We start from the raw sequence: 23,088 nt of genomic DNA, 5'->3' as shown, positions 1-23,088 counted from the left end.
TCCCCACCTCCTGTTTCCAATCCTCCTACCCGTCTAGATTGTAAGTTCCCACGGGAATAGGGCCCTCAATTCCCCCTGTATTTGTCTGTAAAATTTTGTGTCTTATCGTATTGTTTCTCCACTGTACTGTTATCCTTGCACCCATGGGCAGCACTGCGGAATCTGTCGGCGCTTTATAAATAAAGAATAATAATAATAAATATGAGTGCCATCCCCAATCTTTGCCCTTGGGCATAGATCTAGTTCTGCCCCTTACTGCAATACAAAATAAGTGTTTTAAAAGCATTTTTCGTATTGGAATCTTAATTTAAAAGATTTTTCATATCAATAGCAAGCTCAGGTAAATGTATTCATACTCTGTCAGGGACATCCTAAAACATTTAATGTGAAAATGGCTTAATGTAGCTTAATGAGTAAAAAAGTGGCCAAATGTTGATCAATTGCTGCATAATTTTGCACAACCCAAGATTTCCACTATCCAAGCCTATCCTAGAAGTTTCATGGATTTTGGTTTCCCACAAGGCAAATGAGTGACATTAGGCTTGAAGATCACCCTACAGTGAGACGTCTTCACCCAGCCGGGCACAAGTGGTCCTCCAGAGGGGCAGAAGACTTCATCCGATCTGGGCAGAAGAGGACCTCCAGACGGGCAGAAGTCTTCATCCAGGCGACATCTTCTATCTTCATCTATGCGGAGCGGGGCCATCTTAAAGCCAGCCGACGCGGAGCATCCATCCAGACCGACGACTACACGACAAATGCATATTCCTTTAAATGACGTCATCCAAGATGGCATCCCTTGAATTCCAATTGGCTGATAGGATTATATCAGCCAATCGGAATTAAGGTAGGAAAAATCCTATTGGCTGATCCAATCAGCCAATAGGATTGAGCTTGCATTCTATTGCCTGTTCCAATCAGCCAATAGCATGCAACCTCAATCCTATTGGCTGATTGGATCAGCCAATAGGATTTTTCCTACCTTTATTCCGATTGGCTGATAGAATCCTATCAGCCAATTGGAATTAAAGGGACGCCATCTTGGATGACGTAATTTAAAGGAACCGTCATTCGTCGTGTAGTCGTTGGTCTGGATGGATGTTCCGCGTCGGCTGACTTAAAGATGGACCCGCTCCGGATGGATGAAGATAGAAGATGCTGCCTGGATGAAGACGTCTGCCCGTCTGGAGGTCCTCTTCTGCCCAGATCGGATGAAGACTTCTGCCCCTCTGGAGGACCACTTGTGCCCGGCTGGGTGAAGACGTCTCACAGTAGGATGATCTTCAAGGGGGTAGTGTTAGGTTTTATTAAGGGGGGATTGGGTGGGTTTTAGAGTAGGGTTGGGTGTGTGGGTGGTGGGTTTTAATGTTGGGGGGGTATTGTATTTTTTTTACAGGTAAAAGAGCTGATTACTTTGGGGCAATGCCCCGCAAAAGGCCCTTTTAAGGGCTATTTGTAATTTAGTATAGGGTAGGGATTTTTATTTTTTTGGGGGGCTTTTTTATTTTATTAGGTGTAATTAGTTTAAAATTCTTGTAATTATTTTTTTTTTTTTTGTAATTTAGTGGGGGTTTTTTACGTACTTTAGTTTATTTAATTTAATTGTAAATAATTGACGGTAATTTAGTTAATTTATTTAATTGTTATTGTAACTTAGGTTGGGGTTTATTTTACAGGTAAATTTGTACTTATTTTAACTAGGTAGTTATTAAATAGTTAATAACTATTTAATAACGATTCTACCTAGGGTGCAATAAATATTCAGCGCTATCTATTAGATGGAGGATTATATATATATATATTAGATATAATAGGTATATATATATATATATATATATATATTTCAAACAATGGTGTAAGTGCACTCTCACCAACTCTTGCAGCTTGTCAGGGTGCTATAAGGTTAATAATATAATGTAGCAAAGAAGCACTCACTGAACAGTTCCAACTGTGACAAAAAGTTTTAATTCAAATTGTGACGTTTCGGGACGCCAGAGGAAGGGACTGTTGCTGTCCCGAAACGTCACAATTTGAATTAAAACTTTTTGTCACAGTTGGAACTGTTCAGTGAGTGCTTCTTTGCTACATTATATATATATATATATATATATATATATATATATATATACCGGCCTGAGAGTGCTGACCCCACCCGTGTTTTGCATATGTTTGGGGAAATTACATAAGCCTGTGCACCCTCCATTTTTTCACAGTTGTTTGATTGTGAGCCTGCATTGTGTGGCTGTTTACGGACCCAGGTTTATTTGGAAGAAACCTTGACGAGGTACCTGGGCTTTTCCCATTTGGCCAGATGCGGTAACTAATTCTTCCATTGCTGCTTTTTATCTTAGTTGAGCGCTTGTGAGTGAGTGCTGGACTTTTTCTGTGTGTTTATATTAAAATATATGTTTGTTTTTTTAATTTTCCCTGTTTGGGCCATGCACCCAGGCGGGGTTAACTGCCTGTGGCTCTGGTGACAGTGCAGCTTCCTGAGAGTGCTGGTTTGCACTCAGGGCTGTGCATGTTGCAGGGTTATAGGATGTGTACCCAGGCCGGCCTGAGAGTGCTGACCCCACCCGTGTTTTGTATATGTTTGGGGAAATTACATAAGCCTGTGCACACTCCATTTTTTCACAGTTGTTTGACTGTGAGCCTGCATTGTGTGGCTGTTTAGGGACCCAGGTTTATTTGGAAGAAACCTTGACGAGGTACCTGGGCTTTTCCCATTTGGCCAGATGCGGTAACTAATTCTTCCATTGCTGCTTTTTATCTTAGTTTGAGAGCTTGTGAGTGAGTGCTGGACTTTTTATGTGTGTTTATATTAAAATATGTTTTTTTGTAAATTTCCCTGTTTGGGCCATGCACCCAGGCCTGACTGGGGTTAACTGCCTGTGGCTCTGGTGACAGTGCAGCTTCCTGAGAGTGCTGGTTTGCACCCAGGGCTGTGCATTTGGCAGGGTCATGGGATGTGTACCCAGGCCGGCCTGAGAGTGCTGACCCCACCGTGTTTTGTGTGTATATATATATATATATATATATATATATATCACCTATATACTATAAAAAAAAAAGCAATACAGAATTTGGTAGATTAAGAACACTGTGAAAAACACTATGAAATTATAATTGCAACCTATATAACCATTATGTATGTGTATGTGTATATATATATATATATATATATATATATATATATATATATATATATATATATATATATATATATTCAAAATATGATACTGTCCTTATTTGTAATCCATGGATATCCCCAAGGTTGCACAATGACAATTTGTTCTCCAGGGGTATGGTAGAGGATAAGGTGTTATGCCGCTCTTCTAGGGGAAGCTTTCCCAAAAACGATCCACCGGGGTTAAGAAATTGCAGTATGTGAAAGAGAAGCGCAAGACACCAGATCTCTGTGCCATATTAAAAACAACTTTATTAAGCCCCTAACATAAAATATAAAACTCACAAGATAAATAACATATATTTGCAGGTAGTGCATATAATGAGCACCAACATATATCACCAGATCTCCTGTTATCCTCCGTATCTTTTCCTTTTTCCTTTCTGGGAACCACAGGAAGGTTGAATAATGTCCGTATAAATATAGTGAAATATAATTCCCAAATCAGTTCAATATATCCAAATGATATATGCAAGCAAAAACTTACTGAGAGATCTTTTACGGAATCGTTACCCTCGTCCCTCTCGCGCTCTGCGTATTCAATCTGCAGGGTACGGAAGCCTCACTGGGACACAATTCCTACTAAAGCGGAAGTTCCGACCTAACAGCCGAAAACACCAGCTGATTGTAGCTCGACGCACGTTTCGTTCCGTACTCGTCAGAACTTTTTCAAGAGTCTACAGCTTGCCCTCTGTGTAGAGATTTTATATACCTGGGTACTCCTATGTCAGGTGTTATAGAGAGTGCTAATTACAATATGCATTCTGTTAACAGAGTTTGTATGGCTCAGGCTTTCACCTTTTGAAAGCTTATTCATAAGTTAAAACTCATTTGTATATACAATACTTGTTCCTACTAAATGACTAAATAATTATTAATAATACAAGAAAATGTTCACACACTTATAATACATAGATAACTATAACATATTTTCCTAAGAACACATTATAATAAAATTAATGTCCAAAAACATATATTAAAATATATATATGTAAAACATAAAATATTAATATAAAATATCTATCTAAAAGCGGATTTTTTTTTAAAAAAAAGTCAGTTAAATATTTTATGGAATAACATAATTATAAATGAATTCATATAGACATAATATACCATAAAGTTTATAGATACCTAGAAAGATCAATCATAGTATCCTCAACCTATATAAATATATGTCCAATTTTCCGAATAATTTATATAGTTACCAAAATAAATTTGACAACGTTATATAAGTTAAAACATTCCTATATGGTGCTTCTTAACATAACCTCTTTAAAATATCTCTTTAAAATACCCATAAAACAATAATTTCTTGTATAATAAATGCATAATTCCAATTGATATGATGATCAAATAGTATTAGACCTATACTGATAACTTTAATACAAAGACTAACCTAAAAACTACCCTAAAAATGTCTGTATATCAATATCGATATTTAATCCCCTATGTGATAAAGAATCCAATTTTTTTATCCAAAAAGTCTCATGTTGTCTCAATTTTAATAGTCTATTCGTATCCCATTTATTAATAGGTATTTGTTCTATAATTCTAATTTCTAGACTTTTTGGATCTTGATTATGGACTCTTTTGAAGTGTGCTGGGACACTATGGTTCTCCATACCTGTAGTGATATTTGTAAGATGTTCCCTCAACCTATATTTTATCTTCCGTTACGTCCTACCTATATAAATTAGATTACATGAACAGTTTATCTGGTACACCACATACGAGGATTCTTTATCACCTAGGGGATTAAATATCGATATTGATAGAAGTTTCATGGATTTTGGTTTCCCATAAGGCAAATGAGTGACATTAAGTTTGTTTTTTGGGGAGCTTAATGTGGCTTAACGTACAAAATTGAACTTAGATGTCAACCAATTTTGCCCAAACTTCTCACAATACATTAATCTATCTATTCAAACATATTCAGAAAATTTCAGGACATTTGATAAAACATAACAAAAATTATTCACATTTAACTATTTTTTTACAATCCTAAAACATTTCATGTGAATGGCTTAACGTAAAAAAGGGCTTAATGTATCAACATTCGCCTAAACATCAATCAATTGCCTTGAAACTTGGCACAAACTCAGTTTGTAACTTTCCAAACCTATCCTAGAAGTTTCATGGATTTTGGTTTCCCACAAGGCAAATGAGTGACATTAAGCATATTTTTGGGGGAGCTTAATGTGGCTTAACGTACAAAATTGAACTTAGATGTTAACCAATTTCCCCCAAACTTCTCAAAATACATTAATCTATCTATTCAAACATATATTCTGAAAATTTACGGACATTTGGTAAAACATACCAAAAGTTATTCACATTTAACTATTTTTTTACAATCCTAAAACATTTCATGTGAATGGCTTAACGTAAAAAAGAGCTTAATGTACCAAAATTCACCAAAACATTAATCAACTGCCTAGAAACTTGACACAAACTCAGTTTGTCACTTTTCAAAACCTATGCTAGAAGTTTTAGGGATTTTGGTTTCCCACAAGGCAAATGAGTGGCATTAAGCTTGTTTTTTGGGGAGCATAATGAGACTTAACGTACAAAATTGAACTTAGATGTTAACCAATTTCCCCTCAAACTTCCCACAATACATTCATCTATCTATTCAAACATATTCTGAAATTTTAAGGACATTTGATAAAACATACCAAAAGTTATTCGCATTTAAATATTTTGTTTACAATCCTAAAACATTTAATGTGAGCAGCTTAATGTCACTCATTTGCCTTGTGAAAACCAAAATCCATGAAACTTCTAGGATAGGTTTGGAAAGTGACAAACTGAGCTTGTGCCAAGTTTCAAGGCAATTGATTGATGTTTAGGTGAATTTTGGCACATTAAGCTCTTTTTACATTAAGCTGCTCACATTTAGAGGCCTAGTTATCAAGCTGTCAACTTACTTGCATTCGACGGCACCAATACGCTCGCTTAACATCGCTGCCGCGGACCTGAATACGTTCTCCATATTTACCAAAAAAGCTGTCAAAAAGCCGCGCACCAAGTACGGGGCGATGAGCAGCGGACTGTTAACTGACAGTCATCGATCTCACTGCTATTCGGCTTTTTCACAGCTTTGTATACTGTCACTAAACACCCACACTATACTACACTGTTTCACCCCTATCCCGCTGCTCCCGGACCCCACCGCAACTAAATAAAGTTATTAACCCCTATCCTGCCGCTCCCGGAGCCCACCGCCACTCTAATAAATGTATTAACCCCTATCCTGCCGCTCCCAGAGCCCACCGCCCCCTACATTATGTTATTAACCCCTAATCTGCCACCCCCTACACCGCCACCACCTACATTATGTTATTTACCCCTAATCTGCCACCCCCTATACCGCCGCCACCTACATTATACTTATTAACCCCTATCCCGCCGCTCCCGGAGCCCACCGCAACTAAATAAAGTTATTAACCGCTAAACCAACAGCCCCCCACCTCGCCATAAACTAAATTAACCTATTGACCCCTAAACCTAACAACCCGCTAACTTTATATTAAATATTAACTCATCCCTATCTTATAATACATTTAAACTTAACTTTAGAATTAAATTAAATGTAATGTAATTTTAGTATAGCAGTTAGTGTAGATTAATTATTAATTTAATATAGTTTAATGTAATTTTAGTATAACAGTTAGTGTAGAGTAATTATTAGTTTAATATAGTTTAATGTAATTTTGTTATAAAAGTTAGGGTAGGTTAATTATTAGTTTAATATAGTTTAATTTAATTTTAAAGGTAAGTTTAAATTGATTATAAGATAGGGATGAGTTAATATTTAATATAAAGTTAGCAGGTTGTTAGGTGTTAATAACTTTATTTAGTTGCGGTGGGTTCCGGGAGCAGCAGGATAGGGGTTAATAACTTTATGTAGGTGGCTGCGGGGCCGGGGCGGCAGATTCGGGGTTAATAAGTATAATGTAGGTGGGGGCTGTGTAGGGGGCGGCAGATTAGGGGTGTTTAGACTCGGGGCTTATGTTAGGGTATTAGGTGTAAACATAACTTTTATTCTCCCATAGAAATCAATGGGATATCGGGCAGCAGCGAACATGAGCTTTCGCTGCTTTCAGACTCCCATTGATTTCTATGGCATCCACCGCCCCCTGGGCCGGAATAGTGGGGAGCGTATCTGGTAGAAATTTGATAACTAGCAAAAGTAGTCAGATAGTGCTGAATTTGCATTCGGTACATCTGTAGTGACATAAGCATCGGACTGAGACCGGCGGTTCGTATGTTACGTCACAAATTTCTACTTTTGCCAGTCTGTAGGGTTTGATAAATAAGGCGAATCAAGCTCTCCACAATTACGTTGCGGAATTCCAGCATATTTGAGGTTGACGGCTTGATAAATAGGTGCCATAGTCATCTGCTGTGGAATTCTTCTGCTGCTTCGAAAACCATTGTAGAATACAACAACTGTATTATCATTCATTATTCTATCATTTTTTTTAAATTTCATCAGTATTCTTTTTAAAACACAAAAAAAATAGATACAGTAGTCTGTAGACTAAATACGATATAATCAAATAAGGAACTACAATGGTCTACTTTAAGTAAAATAGGCAATGCAAAATATAGCACTGCAGAACATAAACATTTTTGTTGCATTTACATATGGGGGCTGATTTAACACGAGGCGAATGCAACAGTTTCTGCATGAGCTGTCAGGTTTGCAGGAAACAGGAGTTAAGAAGTAGCGGTCTTAAGACTGCTGCTCCTTAACTTGTTCTCTACGTCTGAGGCGGCGGACAGCATTCAGCCTGATCAGATACACTCGGGTTGACTGACACCCCCTGCGAATGTGCAATGATAAATGCCGACAGCGCATGCTGTTGGCATTTATCGATGTGTGGCGGACATGATCCATTACAGAGGATCATGTCCGCCCGCACATTAGTAAATCAGCCCCATAGACTTTTTTTTTTTTTTTTTTTGGGTGGGGGGGTTAGATTTGTACATTCCTTACATTTAAGAATATTTCTTTTTTTTTGTTTTTGTTTAATTCATTAAGATTTTGAACACACCAATGTTTTACATATTCTGATTGGGCATTGAATATTTGTGTAATTTTAACAAATTAGGATTATACTATCTATATTTCTGTGTGTCTTTTACAAATTGCATTGCATTCTGTATTGTTTCTATGTACCATTATTATATTCTCTAAGAACTTTAAACTTGCAGGTGTCACTGATTTATCTCACTAATTAAATGATGGTGACGTTTGCTTAACATTCTCAAGGCACTTATTTAGCTAATAGTAAAGTATCCTAAACTATAAGCAAATACAAGTTACTCTGTAGTTACACCATTTCAGTTTAATTTGTATTTGTTGTAAACTGAACATTTATAAGAATGTCAGGTGCTCGGGTGTTAACTTACACTTGTGGGATTCACCATCCCAGAGAGGTTTATTAATTACTATGGGAGGCATAACATATCTGAGGGACTTTCAGGTTCAGTCCTTTTTGTTAGATATCATTTCTCTCCCTGCTGGAATGTTTTTGAGAATTGGGCTCTGAGTCTATATAGTTATGGGACAAGAAAATACTAATCAACAGTCTCTTATTATGTAAATGGATATTAGTGATTAGCTGTTCTGTCACAGTCTTACACTGAGGCAGATGGGATATCTACTGTAGGTGCCTTAGATGAAGAGAATTAGAATATATAAATTTTAGCTAGTAATATACATTATTCCATTACAGAAAAAAAACCTGCTGCCTCAGACATGTGGCTCCTTCTGTTATTACTTCTGTTAAGTTAAAACATTCCTATATGGTGCTTCTTAACATAACCTCTTTAAAATAGCTCTTTAAAATACCCATAAAACAATAATTTCTTGTATAATAAATGCATAATTCCAATTGATATGATGATCAAATAGTATTAGACCTATACTGATAACTTTAATACAAAGACTAACCTAAAAACTACCCTAAAAATGTCTGTATATCAATATCGATATTTAATCCCCTATGTGATAAAGAATCCAATTTTTTTATCCAAAAAGTCTCATGTTGTCTCAATTTTAATAGTCTATTCGTATCCCATTTATTAATAGGTATTTGTTCTATAATTCTAATTTCTAGACTTTTTGGATCTTGATTATGGACTCTTTTGAAGTGTGCTGGGACACTATGGTTCTCCATACCTGTAGTGATATTTGTAAGATGTTCCCTCAACCTATATTTTATCTTCTGTTACGTCCTACCTATATAAATTAGATTACATGAACAGTTTATCTGGTACACCACATACGAGGATTCTTTATCACCTAGGGGATTAAATATCGATATTGATAGAAGTTTCATGGATTTTGGTTTCCCATAAGGCAAATGAGTGACATTAAGTTTGTTTTTTGGGGAGCTTAATGTGGCTTAACGTACAAAATTGAACTTAGATGTCAACCAATTTTGCCCAAACTTCTCACAATACATTAATCTATCTATTCAAACATATTCAGAAAATTTCAGGACATTTGATTAAACATAACAAAAATTATTCACATTTAACTATTTTTTTACAATCCTAAAACATTTCATGTGAATGGCTTAACGTAAAAAAGGGCTTAATGTATCAACATTCGCCTAAACATCAATCAATTGCCTTGAAACTTGGCACAAACTCAGTTTGTAACTTTCCAAACCTATCCTAGAAGTTTCATGGATTTTGGTTTCCCACAAGGCAAATGAGTGACATTAAGCATATTTTTGGGGGAGCTTAATGTGGCTTAACGTACAAAATTGAACTTAGATGTTAACCAATTTCCCCCAAACTTCTCAAAATACATTTAATCTATCTATTCAAACATATATTCTGAAAATTTACGGACATTTGGTAAAACATACCAAAAGTTATTCACATTTAACTATTTTTTTACAATCCTAAAACATTTCATGTGAATGGCTTAACGTAAAAAAGAGCTTAATGTACCAAAATTCACCAAAACATTAATCAACTGCCTAGAAACTTGACACAAACTCAGTTTGTCACTTTTCAAAACCTATGCTAGAAGTTTTAGGGATTTTGGTTTCCCACAAGGCAAATGAGTGGCATTAAGCTTGTTTTTTGGGGAGCATAATGAGACTTAACGTACAAAATTGAACTTAGATGTTAACCAATTTCCCCTCAAACTTCCCACAATACATTCATCTATCTATTCAAACATATTCTGAAATTTTAAGGACATTTGATAAAACATACCAAAAGTTATTCGCATTTAAATATTTTGTTTACAATCCTAAAACATTTAATGTGAGCAGCTTAATGTCACTCATTTGCCTTGTGAAAACCAAAATCCATGAAACTTCTAGGATAGGTTTGGAAAGTGACAAACTGAGCTTGTGCCAAGTTTCAAGGCAATTGATTGATGTTTAGGTGAATTTTGGCACATTAAGCTCTTTTTACATTAAGCTGCTCACATTTAGAGGCCTAGTTATCAAGCTGTCAACTTACTTGCATTCGACGGCACCAATACGCTCGCTTAACATCGCTGCCGCGGACCTGAATACGTTCTCCATATTTACCAAAAAAGCTGTCAAAAAGCCGCGCACCAAGTACGGGGCGATGATCAGCGGACTGTTAACTGACAGTCATCGATCTCACTGCTATTCGGCTTTTTCACAGCTTTGTATACTGTCACTAAACACCCACACTATACTACACTGTTTCACCCCTATCCCGCTGCTCCCGGACCCCACCGCAACTAAATAAAGTTATTAACCCCTATCCTGCCGCTCCCGGAGCCCACCGCCACTCTAATAAATGTATTAACCCCTATCCTGCCGCTCCCAGAGCCCACCGCCCCCTACATTATGTTATTAACCCCTAATCTGCCACCCCCTACACCGCCACCACCTACATTATGTTATTTACCCCTAATCTGCCACCCCCTATACCGCCGCCACCTACATTATACTTATTAACCCCTATCCCGCCGCTCCCGGAGCCCACCGCAACTAAATAAAGTTATTAACCGCTAAACCAACAGCCCCCCACCTCGCCATAAACTAAATTAACCTATTGACCCCTAAACCTAACAACCCGCTAACTTTATATTAAATATTAACTCATCCCTATCTTATAATACATTTAAACTTAACTTTAGAATTAAATTAAATGTAATGTAATTTTAGTATAGCAGTTAGTGTAGATTAATTATTAATTTAATATAGTTTAATGTAATTTTAGTATAACAGTTAGTGTAGAGTAATTATTAGTTTAATATAGTTTAATGTAATTTTGTTATAAAAGTTAGGGTAGGTTAATTATTAGTTTAATATAGTTTAATTTAATTTTAAAGGTAAGTTTAAATTGATTATAAGATAGGGATGAGTTAATATTTAATATAAAGTTAGCAGGTTGTTAGGTGTTAATAACTTTATTTAGTTGCGGTGGGTTCCGGGAGCAGCAGGATAGGGGTTAATAACTTTATGTAGGTGGCTGCGGGGCCGGGGCGGCAGATTAGGGGTTAATAAGTATAATGTAGGTGGGGGCTGTGTAGGGGGCGGCAGATTAGGGGTGTTTAGACTCGGGGCTTATGTTAGGGTATTAGGTGTAAACATAACTTTTATTCTCCCATAGAAATCAATGGGATATCGGGCAGCAGCGAACATGAGCTTTCGCTGCTTTCAGACTCCCATTGATTTCTATGGCATCCGCCGCCCCCTGGGCCGGAATAGTGGGGAGCGTATCTGGTAGAAATTTGATAACTAGCAAAAGTAGTCAGATAGTGCTGAATTTGCATTCGGTACATCTGTAGTGACATAAGCATCGGACTGAGACCGGCGGTTCGTATGTTACGTCACAAATTTCTACTTTTGCCAGTCTGTAGGGTTTGATAAATAAGGCGAATCAAGCTCTCCACAATTACGTTGCGGAATTCCAGCATATTTGAGGTTGACGGCTTGATAAATAGGTGCCATAGTCATCTGCTGTGGAATTCTTCTGCTGCTTCGAAAACCATTGTAGAATACAACAACTGTATTATCATTCATTATTCTATCATTTTTTTTAAATTTCATCAGTATTCTTTTTAAAACACAAAAAAAATAGATACAGTAGTCTGTAGACTAAATACGATATAATCAAATAAGGAACTACAATGGTCTACTTTAAGTAAAATAGGCAATGCAAAATATAGCACTGCAGAACATAAACATTTTTGTTGCATTTACATATGGGGGCTGATTTAACACGAGGCGAATGCAACAGTTTCTGCATGAGCTGTCAGGTTTGCAGGAAACAGGAGTTAAGAAGTAGCGGTCTTAAGACTGCTGCTCCTTAACTTGTTCTCTACATCTGAGGCGGCGGACAGCATTCAGCCTGATCAGATACACTCGGGTTGACTGACACCCCCTGCGAATGTGCAGGGGATGGCATTGCACAAGCATTTCACTAGAAATGCTTGTGCAATGATAAATGCCGACAGCGCATGCTGTTGGCATTTATCGATGTGTGGCGGACATGATCCATTACAGAGGATCATGTCCACCCGCACATTAGTAAATCAGCCCCATAGACTTTTTTTTTTTTTTTTTTTGGGGGGGGGGGGTGGTTAGATTTGTACATTCCTTACATTTAAGAATATTTTTTTTTTTTTGTTTTTGTTTAATTCATTAAGATTTTGAACACACCAATGTTTTACATATTCTGATTGGGCATTGAATATTTGTGTAATTTTAACAAATTAGGATTATACTATCTATATTTCTGTGTGTCTTTTACAAATTGCATTGCATTCTGTATTGTTTCTATGTACCATTATTATATTCTCTAAGAACTTTAAACTTGCAGGTGTCACTGATTTATCTCACTAATTAAATGATGGTGACGTTTGCTTAACATTCTCAAGGCACTTATTTAGCTAATAGTAAAGTATCCTAAACTATAAGCAAATACAAGTTACTCTGTAGTTACACCATTTCAGTTTAATTTGTATTTGTTGTAAACTGAACATTTATAAGAATGTCAGGTGCTCGGGTGTTAACTTACACTTGTGGGATTCACCATCCCAGAGAGGTTTATTTATTTATATTGGAGGCATAACATATCTGTGGGACTTTCAGGTTCAGTCCTTTTTGTTAGATATCATTTCTCTCCCTGCTGGAATGTTTTTGAGAATTGGGCTCTGAGTCTATATAGTTATGGGACAAGAAAATACTAATCAACAGTCTCTTATTATGTAAATGGATATTAGTGATTAGCTGTTCTGTCACAGTCTTACACTGAGGCAGATGGGATATCTACTGTAGGTGCCTTAGATGAAGAGAATTAGAATATATTAATCCATATAAATTTTAGCTAGTAATATACATTATTCCATTACAGAAAAAAAACCTGCTGCCTCAGACATGTGGCTCCTTCTGTTATTACTTCTGTCTATTCTGATCCTGGTGTACAGATGGTACAGACAAAGTCAGATACTAGAGAATCTCTCAGATAAATATGTGATGATCACAGGATGTGACTCTGGCTTTGGTAACCGAGCAGCAAAACAACTGGATCGCCGTGGCCTAAAGGTGCTGGCAACTTGTCTGACTGAGAAAGGTGCTGAGGAGCTGAAGAAGGAGACATCCAGCAGACTGCAGACTGTGATCCTGGATATTAATGACAGTCAGAGAGTAAAGTCTGTTGCAGAGTGGGTCTCTAGTATTGTTGGAGATGCAGGTGAGATCACCTTTATGTATCAATGCTGAACTGATTTTAGGGAATGGTAGACAACCAGTGACAGGGACATATTACAATGCAATTACATTGATGGCTTTGATGTATGCTCTTTGAAAGGTTAAAGAACATTGGCAGCTTGGCTGAACAGATGACGATCACCCAACTTTTAGTCATGGGTCACCTAACATATAAAAGAGGATTTATATACATTGTAATATTGGCTGGTTTAGATTGTAGCCAATAATCACATATACAGATGACATACCCCAGTACAGCTCACTCATGCACATGCAAGTTAATGCACAGCTATATTCCTTTTTGAGTCATTGGCCCTACAGAGGTTTAATGTGTCCGTTTAGTATGTTTTAATCTGTGCTGTTTATTTTAATAGACTTTAATGAAATAGTGTTTTTAAGTTAAGGATTGAGTTGATCTGGATTTTCTTTTGATTATTCAAGAACTAATTAAATGCCACATTTTAGTTTAAGGAAAAATAACTTCAATATGCAATTTAACTTGATAAAATATTAGCTTCTTAAAGGTATACAACATGAATTATATGAAACCCCACATTATATCTTCTTCCATGGAGATACTTATTCAGAAATTGTCTTTAATGATCAGTGCTTTTGCTTTAACCACAGCCCCCTCTGCCTGTATCAACACCAACTGATGCCCTGGGAGCAAAAATATTATTATTGGAATGTGTGTTCATTCTAGATTTTAAACATATAGATATTACTGTAAAATAACTAATTCTGCTTGACCAAAATATTGGCCTGAATTCAAGAAAACGTATTTGTGAAACTAATATCTCGCAGGAAAAACTTGCCATAACTTTGCCTCATATTTGCAGAATAACATAGAGATATATTTGACCCTTATAAGTGCAGTGAGTGGTGCATTCTGCTCCATTAAAATCAATAGAAATAGGTATCACAGAAGGGCATTCAAAATCTTACAAAACAAATAGATAAAAAAGAAAAAAAAATGACACCCTCTATAAAACAGTCTAGTCTAACATATGCACAAAAGAGCACTTTTTAAAAAGAGAAATAAATTAAATATAAAAAAGAGACAACCTAGTCAGCTTTGATGAGATGCTTCACAAGTGCAATCACATATGTTTAAAGGGACAGTAAACTGCTGGGTACAACTATAGTAATATGGTTACTACTCATCATGCTATTGTTTTCTCTCGTACCTGCAGCTCTCTTTAACCCTTTCGAGTCAGGGCTAAAGTTCCTACATCGGAACAACTGTTCCGATGTAGACAAATTGAAACCACGCGATTTGTGCACACGATCGCGAGATTTCAATTATTGGATCACGTCTGGGGGCATCCCTACAACCCTAGGAATGCCCCCAAGACCACAATCAAGTCCTGACAGCACAGAAGGCTTCAGGACAGCCGTTAGCTATGACGTTCTATTCCATCATAACGGCTTTAAAGCCCAGTCTAATTATGACGGAATAGAACAGCATAACGGATTTAAAAGGTTAAAATTGTACTCTTATTTTAACTCTTTACAGAATTCAGTTGGTAAAGCTCTGCATCTTACACTGGGCGCTGCCATCGTGTAGATGTGTTGTGTTGCATCTTGTGACAGAAGCAATGCACTGTAATGTTACTGGTTTTTGACAGTTGTACCTTTTTACTTTAGGCTAGCTCACATAATAGACAACGTAAGAGTTACATTTTAGCTGTTTTTTAAACAACTAACCCATTTTCACTGTTAGGACATTCCATGCAGTCCTAATGGTGCTGGACTTTAGCGTCATTAGGACGGCAGGGAACGTCCTAGCCGTTTGGCTGTACTGAAGCCATAGCGGCTTGGTAAATTTGATCGCAGGCTGGAGGGAATACCTAGCATCATAGGCACTCCCCCCTAACCCGATCCCATCATTGATATCACGTGATCGCATGAATGATCGGTTGATTTCAATTTGTTTACATCAGAACTTTTAGTCCCGACAGGGAAGGGTTAAAAAAATTACATAACAAATATAAGCTCCAGGTTTGCAGAGCTCAGTGTGAAGATACAGAACTTCAGTAACTAATACTTCTAAAGGGTTAAAAAAAGAGAATTAATTTGAAGACAGCTGCAGGCATTAGAGGAAAAAAGACAATAGCAGGGTGAGTAATAACCAAATTACTGTAGTTATACTCAGCAGTTTAATGTCCCTTTAAATTATGCATGCTGAGTCTTAGGTGAAAAATCCAGTCCATGGGGCCGAATTATCAATGTGCTGTAGCTGATCATGTCTGCCACACATCAATAAATGCCGACAGCATACGCTGTCGGCATTTATCATTGCACAAGCATTTTACTAGAAATGCTTGTGCAATGCCGCTTCCCCCGGCATGTTCGCGGCCAATTGGCGGCTAGCAGGGGGTGTCAATCAACCCAATGATATGCGATCGGGCTGATTGCTGTCCGCTGCCACAGAGGCGCCACAGAGCCTGAAGACTCATGCATAAACAGAGGCATGGGGGCCCATACGGGGCTTGATAAATAGACCCCCTGAATTGAGAGTGCCCTGGAACACCCTGTAGCTTTCATGGTCAGCCTCTTGTTGGTATCTGCAAGATTACCAAGACAAATTTTGTTCTATCAATCAAGACTACTTTACTATAATATAAAAAATAGACTTGCAAATATTTACCAATTACATCTGTTTACAGAACCTGTTTCACATCCAGTATGTTAATGTCTGGATCCCCCCCCATCAATAGATTTAAATGTTAGGTCTCAATGAATTTCAAATATAATTTCACTTACAACGAGACTCTATGACAGCCTAACAAGCAATACTGGATATACACCACCTGTGAGTGCCCATGAGCACCCAGGACTGAGCATGTTGCAGGGTCAAGGGATGTGTACCCGGTCCGGTATGAGAGTGCAGTCCCCTTCCGTGTTTTGTATATGTCTAGGGTGATTACATAAGCCTGTGCACCCTTCGCTTGTTCCCAGTTTGTTTGGATTTGAGAGCTTGCATTGTGTGGCTGTTTTAGGGTCTCAGGCATTGGAAAGGACCTTGATGTGGTACCTGGGCTTGTCCCATTTGGCCAAATGCAGTAACTAACTTTTCCATTTTTGCTTTTAAATCTTAGCTGAGAGCTTGTAAGTGAGTGCTGGACTTTCTCTGTGTGTTGCATTAATTTGTTTTGTAATTTTCCCTATGGTTCTTGCACCCAGACCTGTCTGGGGTTAACTGCCTGTGACTCTGGGGACAACACAGCTTCCTGTGAGTGCCCGTACGCCACTCCTGGCTCTACTGAGCAGATCTTTCTTTTCATAAGCGCTTTGCGGGCACGCTGTCTATTCACAGTGTGCCAGATCGTGCCATGACAAGATATCATACCCGTGAATCGCTTATGAAAAGGAAGATCCACTCATGAAAAGTAGAGTCAGGAGCGGTGTTCAGGAAAAATGAACTTTGGAATAAAATATCTCTGCAATCCTTTGATGTATAAAGTTGGTGCTAAGGTAATGGTATATAATTCTACACTATGTGCAGAATTATATAACATTATTTTATATGTTTACTGTCCCTTTAATTGGGTCAGGATTGTCAAGAACAAAAGGGAAACTTATGTACTTATTGTCTGGCCTAGTAATCAATTAACTAACAACAACACTAATGGATTGTTATTAAATATTGTAACACTGAAATTTGGAAGCCTTTCTCAACCAAATGTCTGTGTTGTATTGTGTTCTCAAATAAATGCAAAGAATACAGCAATATTAGTGATTTTATTTGTCCGAATCTGGATGCAAATGAAAAGAATGATTTCTGAAAGAATTTACAAATAATAAATAGCATAAAAATACCTTTACATTTTATATTTTATATTTTAATATGTTGCAGGACTCTGGGGCTTGGTAAATAATGCTGCATTTGGCTTTGCACTGGGGCCAAATGAGTGGCAAACTAAAGAGGATTTTGCTAAAGCGCTGAATGTGAACGTACTTGGAACAATCGATGTGACATTGAATCTGTTGCCACTCATCAGGAAAGCCCATGGGCGCATTGTTAATGTTGCTAGTGGTGCAGGAAGATTGTCTATTGCTGGTGGAGGATATTGTATTTCTAAGTTTGGAGTGGAGGCTTTCTCAGACAGTTTGAGGTGAGTCCTGCTTCAGATTGGTGTCTTCTACATAACTGCATAGAACACGAAATCCAGATTAATAATTTATAAAACTTTTAGAAACTGTATTAATAACCTGTTTCTCAAATGTTGCACTGAATAGATCATTGTATAGCCCATCTTCACATCCCCCACAGTAAACATGAGCTACCAGTTTTTGTACTGGAGCAAAGGAATCTGGGAAATGATATGCAAATGAGATACACAATTACCCACCTTTTTATTAAACTTGTAGAGGAGGAGGGGTTTTGCCTAATATTTGTACACTCACCATCATTTAGATGATGCAAAAATAAATATAATGTTTTGCCGCTTCCTAAAAGGAGAAGGAAAGAAAAGGTAAATAAGTTATCATAAAAGCAAAGAAGGTGCCTCATAGTATAATAATGTTTGCCAGTACTGTTTACTGTCTGAGAGAACTGACATCCTCTTAGCTGGTTGAGCCCAGTCACTGAAACAGGATCTTTTTTTTAATGAAAAACATCAGCATACTCTCTATACTCCTTGAGTGCAGTAAGTTGAGCCTCAATATTGGTTACATGCTGAGGACATGGAACAACAGTACGACATGCACACGTTTGTACACAAGAAACTCCACAGGATGTAAAATCACCAGTAGTCTATTAGATCTGTTATATTAGCCAGGGAACCCAAGGTTGAATGGACTAGCAGCTGTTGCAATGAGTAAAAGGACAATATGTTCCTTCAACTCTGGTTAGACTCTCTCCTTTTACTGGACGAGTGGAGCAAGTAGAAAGTAAGTGACCCTTAAGGCCACAATTTAGGCAGAGACCAAGGGAGCACCTTCTAAACTTTTCAGATTTAGGCAGTCGGAGGTTAATAACCTCCATAAGTACTTCTGGTACTGGCTGGACAGTAGACACAGGTCAAGGAGGAGGCAGAAAAAATGATGTGCCAGATGGATATTGGAATGAGATGCCCTGCTACGCCTCTCCTGCTCATGTTTTTCATTGAAATAGAAATCAAGATGGACACACAAGATGATAAGCTCTTTAAGGAATTTTGGCAGATCTTTAAATATAAGATCACGTTTTAAGCGGTCAGAGAAAACTTTTATAAAAGCAATGCTCAGTGTTCTCTTTTTTAGCTGCTACAATGCAAATATACTGCATAAAGTGCTACAGTTAATTTACTCTGAATAATTGTCGAGAAGAGTGCATTCAGCTGCTGATGAACTGCAGAGAAGAAAGAGACCTGTTTCCTTTAAAATGAGGATTATCCTTTTCCAGAAATGGAGAGATCTGTGCCAATGCCTTTCCTTTTAGGAGAGAAATGACAAAAGTCACTTTGGTATCAGAGGTGGCAAACATAACAGGGTTGTTAAAAAAAATGAAGGAAACAGACATACATGAAGAAAACCCCTATATTCCAAATGTTTCAGGAAGAGGACGTTTGGGCAGCATATAGAGCATAGGCATTACTATTGTTAAAATCGGACCAATTTTCGGTAGCGAAGGAGTTAAACATTTCAATTTACTTCTATTAGCAATTTTTATCAGTTCTCTTGGTATCTTCTGTTAAAAAGTAATCCTACGGAAGCTCAAGAGCGTGCACGTGTTTAGCCATCTGGCTGCAGTTTTTGCAACAATATTTAGAGAAATAGTTGCGAACACTGCTGCCATGAAATACTAAAGATACAGGCACATTCTTAAAGGGACAGTCAACCATAGAATTGTTATTGTTTTAAAAGATAGATAATCCCTTTATTACTCATTCCCCAGTTTTGCATAACCAACACAGTTATATTAATGTACTTTTTACCTTTGTGATTACCTTGTATCTAGGAACCTTCTTCCAGCCCCCTGATCACATGACTGTGACTGTTTACTATCTATTGTCTTAAATTTAGCATTGTATTGTGCTAGATCTTAAATAACTTTCTGTGCCTGAACACAGTGTTATCTATATAGCCCACGTGTACTTTCTGTCTCTTTGTGTTGAAAAGAGATTTAAAAAGAATGTGATAAGAGGCAGCCCTCAAAGGCTTAGAAATTAGCATATGAGCCTACCTATGTTTAGTTTAAACTAAGAATACCAAGAGAAAAAAGCAAATTTGATGATAGAAGTAAATTGGAAAGTCAATTAAAATTAAAAGTCCTATCTGAATAATGAAAGTTTAATTTATACTTGACTGTCCCTTTAAGCTCCTATCAGCCTACCTAGGGTGTATAGAATTATTATACATTGTTACAAACACTGCTGCCATAGAATGCTAAAGACACGTACACTTCTATGCTTTTATCAGCCTACCTAGGTTTACTCTTTAACAAAGGACACCAACAGAACAAAGTGAATTTGATAATATTTTTTTTTTTTTTTAAAGTTGTTTAAAATTGCACGTTCTATATGAATCATGAAAGTTTAAAGGGACATAAATGGTTTAGATCTGTGCATATCCTAAAAAGGGCTAATTAATTAAAAATAGTTTGCATAAAAAATTTGTTTAAAAAGTGCTGGCAAGTATACAGCACACAGGAAACTAGTCCTATAAGGCTGGATTAAAACAGTCTGCGGTAAATTGCTAATCAGATGCAGGTAGGTGGTGCCAGAAGTTAAAAAAAATCAGTTTGCAACAACAACAGTCTAGCAAACTGCAGACACCAGTTCAACTCCCAGGGCTGTGACATATATATAAATAATGCAAATATATCAGATAGATAAGCTAAGGAGGCCTTTGTTAATATATAGAGAGGTATCATAAGGAGGTCTGCTCTTCCTAAAGGTTGAGTTAATTTAAATGGTCAATTTCTTGAGAACAATGGATTGAGATTTCAATGAGCAAACATAGGCCTAGATTTAGAGTTTGGCGGTAGCCGTGAAAACCAGCGTTAGAGGCTCCTAACGCTGGTTTTAGGCTACCGCCGGTATTTGGAGTCAGTCAGGAAAGGGTCTAACGCTCACTTTTCAGCCGTGACTTTTCCATACCGCAGATCCCCTTACGTCAATTGCGTATCCTATCTTTTCAATGGGATCTTTCTAACTCCGGTATTTAGAGTCGTGTCTGAAGTGAGACAAAACTCCAGCCGCAGAAAAAAGTCAGTAGTTAAGAGCTTTCTGGGCTAACGCCGGTTCATAAAGCTCTTAACTACTGTGCTCTAAAGTACACTAACACCCATAAACTACCTATGTACGCCTAAACCGAGGTCCCCCCACATCGCCGCCACTCGATTACATTTTTTTAACCCCTAATCTGCCGACCGCCACCTACGTTATACTTATGTACCCCTAATCTGCTGCCCCTAACACCGCCGACCCCTATATTATATTTATTAACCCCTAACCTGCCCCCCACAACGTCGCCGCCAGCTACCTACAATAATTAATCCCTAATCTGCCGACCGCCACCTACGTTATACTTATGTACCCCTAATCTGCTGCCCCTAACACCGCCGACCCCTATATTATATTTATTAACCCCTAATCTGCCCCGCTCAACGTCGCCTCCACCTGCCTACACTTATTAACCCCTAATCTGCCGAGCGGACCGCACCGCTCCGCTATTATAATAAAGTTATTAACCCCTAATCCGCCTCACTAACCCTATAATAAATAGTTTTAACCCCTAATCTGCCCTCCCTAACATCGCCGACACCTAACTTCAAACATTAACCCCTAATCTGCCGACTGGAGCTCACCGCTATTCTAATAAATGTATTAACCCCTAAAGCTAAATCTAACCCTAACACTAACACCCCCCTAAGATTAAATATAATTTAAATCTAACGAAATAAATAATCTCTTATTAAATAAATTATTCCTATTTAAAGCTAAATACTTACCTGTAAAATAAATCCTAATATAGCTACAATATAAATTATAATTATATTACAGCTATTTTAGGATTTATATTTATTTTACAGGTAACTTTGTATTTATTTTAACCAGGTACAATAGCTATTAAATAGTTAAGAACTATTTAATAGCTAAAATAGTTAAAATAATTACAAAATTACCTGTAAAATAAATCCTAACCTAAGTTACAATTAAACCTAACACTACACTATCAATAAATGAATTAAAGACAATACCTACAATTATCTACAATTAAACCTAACACTACACTATCAATAAATGAATTAAATACAATATCTACAAATAAATACAATTAAATAAACTAACTAAAGTACAAAAAATAAAAAAGAACTAAGTTACAAAAAATAAAAAAATATTTACAAACATTAGAAAAATATTACAACAATTTTAAACTAATTACACCTACTCTAAGCCCCCTAATAAAATAACAAAGCCCCCCAAAATAAAAAAATGCCCTACCCTATTCTAAATTACAAAAGTTCAAAGCTCTTTTACCTTACCAGCCCTGAACAGGGCCCTTTGCAGGGCATGCCCCAAGAAATTCAGCTCTTTTGCCTGTAAAAAAACACATACAATACCCCCCCCCAACATTACAACCCACCACCCACATACCCCTAATCTAACCCAAACCCCCCTTAAATAAACCTAACACTAAGCCCCTGAAGATCTTCCTACCTTATCTTCACCTCACCAGGTATCACCGATCCGTCCTGGCTCCAAAATCTTCATCCAAGCCCAAGCGGGGGCTAGACATCCATCATCCGACGGCTGAAGAAGTCCAGAAGAGGGTCCAAAGTCTTCATCCTATCCAGGAAGAAGAGTAGATCCGGACCGGCAACCATCTTCTTCCAAGCGGCATCTTCTATCTTCATCCGATGAGGACCGGCTCCATCGTGAAGACCTCCAGCGCGGACCCATCTTCTTCCGACGACGTCCAACTGAAGAATGACGGTTCCTTTAAGGGACGTCATCCAAGATGGTGTCCCTCGAATTCCGATTGGCTGATAGGATTCTATCAGCCAATCGGAATTAAGGTAGGAAAATTCTGATTGGCTGATGGAATCAGCCAATCAGAATCAAGTTCAATCCGATTGGCTGATCCGATCAGCCAATCAGATTGAGCTTGCATTCTATTGGCTGATCGGAACAGCCAATAGAATGCGAGCTCAATCTGATTGGCTGATCAGATCAGCCAATCGGATTG

General features: G+C 37.5%; 1 protein-coding gene across 1 annotated transcript in view; it reads left to right on the top strand.

Moving 5' to 3' along the window:
• The window catches only part of LOC128654303 (retinol dehydrogenase 7), a 46,065-nt gene that overhangs the window by 8,262 nt on the left and 14,715 nt on the right, over nucleotides 1–23,088 (top strand). The window contains exons 2-3 of the mRNA XM_053708164.1: nucleotides 13,556–13,894; nucleotides 17,771–18,029. Coding sequence (XP_053564139.1) covers nucleotides 13,579–13,894; nucleotides 17,771–18,029 — 575 coding nt within the window. The 5' untranslated portion in view covers nucleotides 13,556–13,578. The remainder of the gene's footprint in view (nucleotides 1–13,555; nucleotides 13,895–17,770; nucleotides 18,030–23,088) is intronic.

The sequence above is a fragment of the Bombina bombina genome, chromosome 3 (genome assembly GCF_027579735.1).
Source record: "Bombina bombina isolate aBomBom1 chromosome 3, aBomBom1.pri, whole genome shotgun sequence".
NCBI classification, from domain to species: domain Eukaryota; kingdom Metazoa; phylum Chordata; class Amphibia; order Anura; family Bombinatoridae; genus Bombina; species Bombina bombina.
Note: the sequence above shows the minus strand (reverse complement) of the source record. Positions and strands in the feature narration are given on the sequence as shown.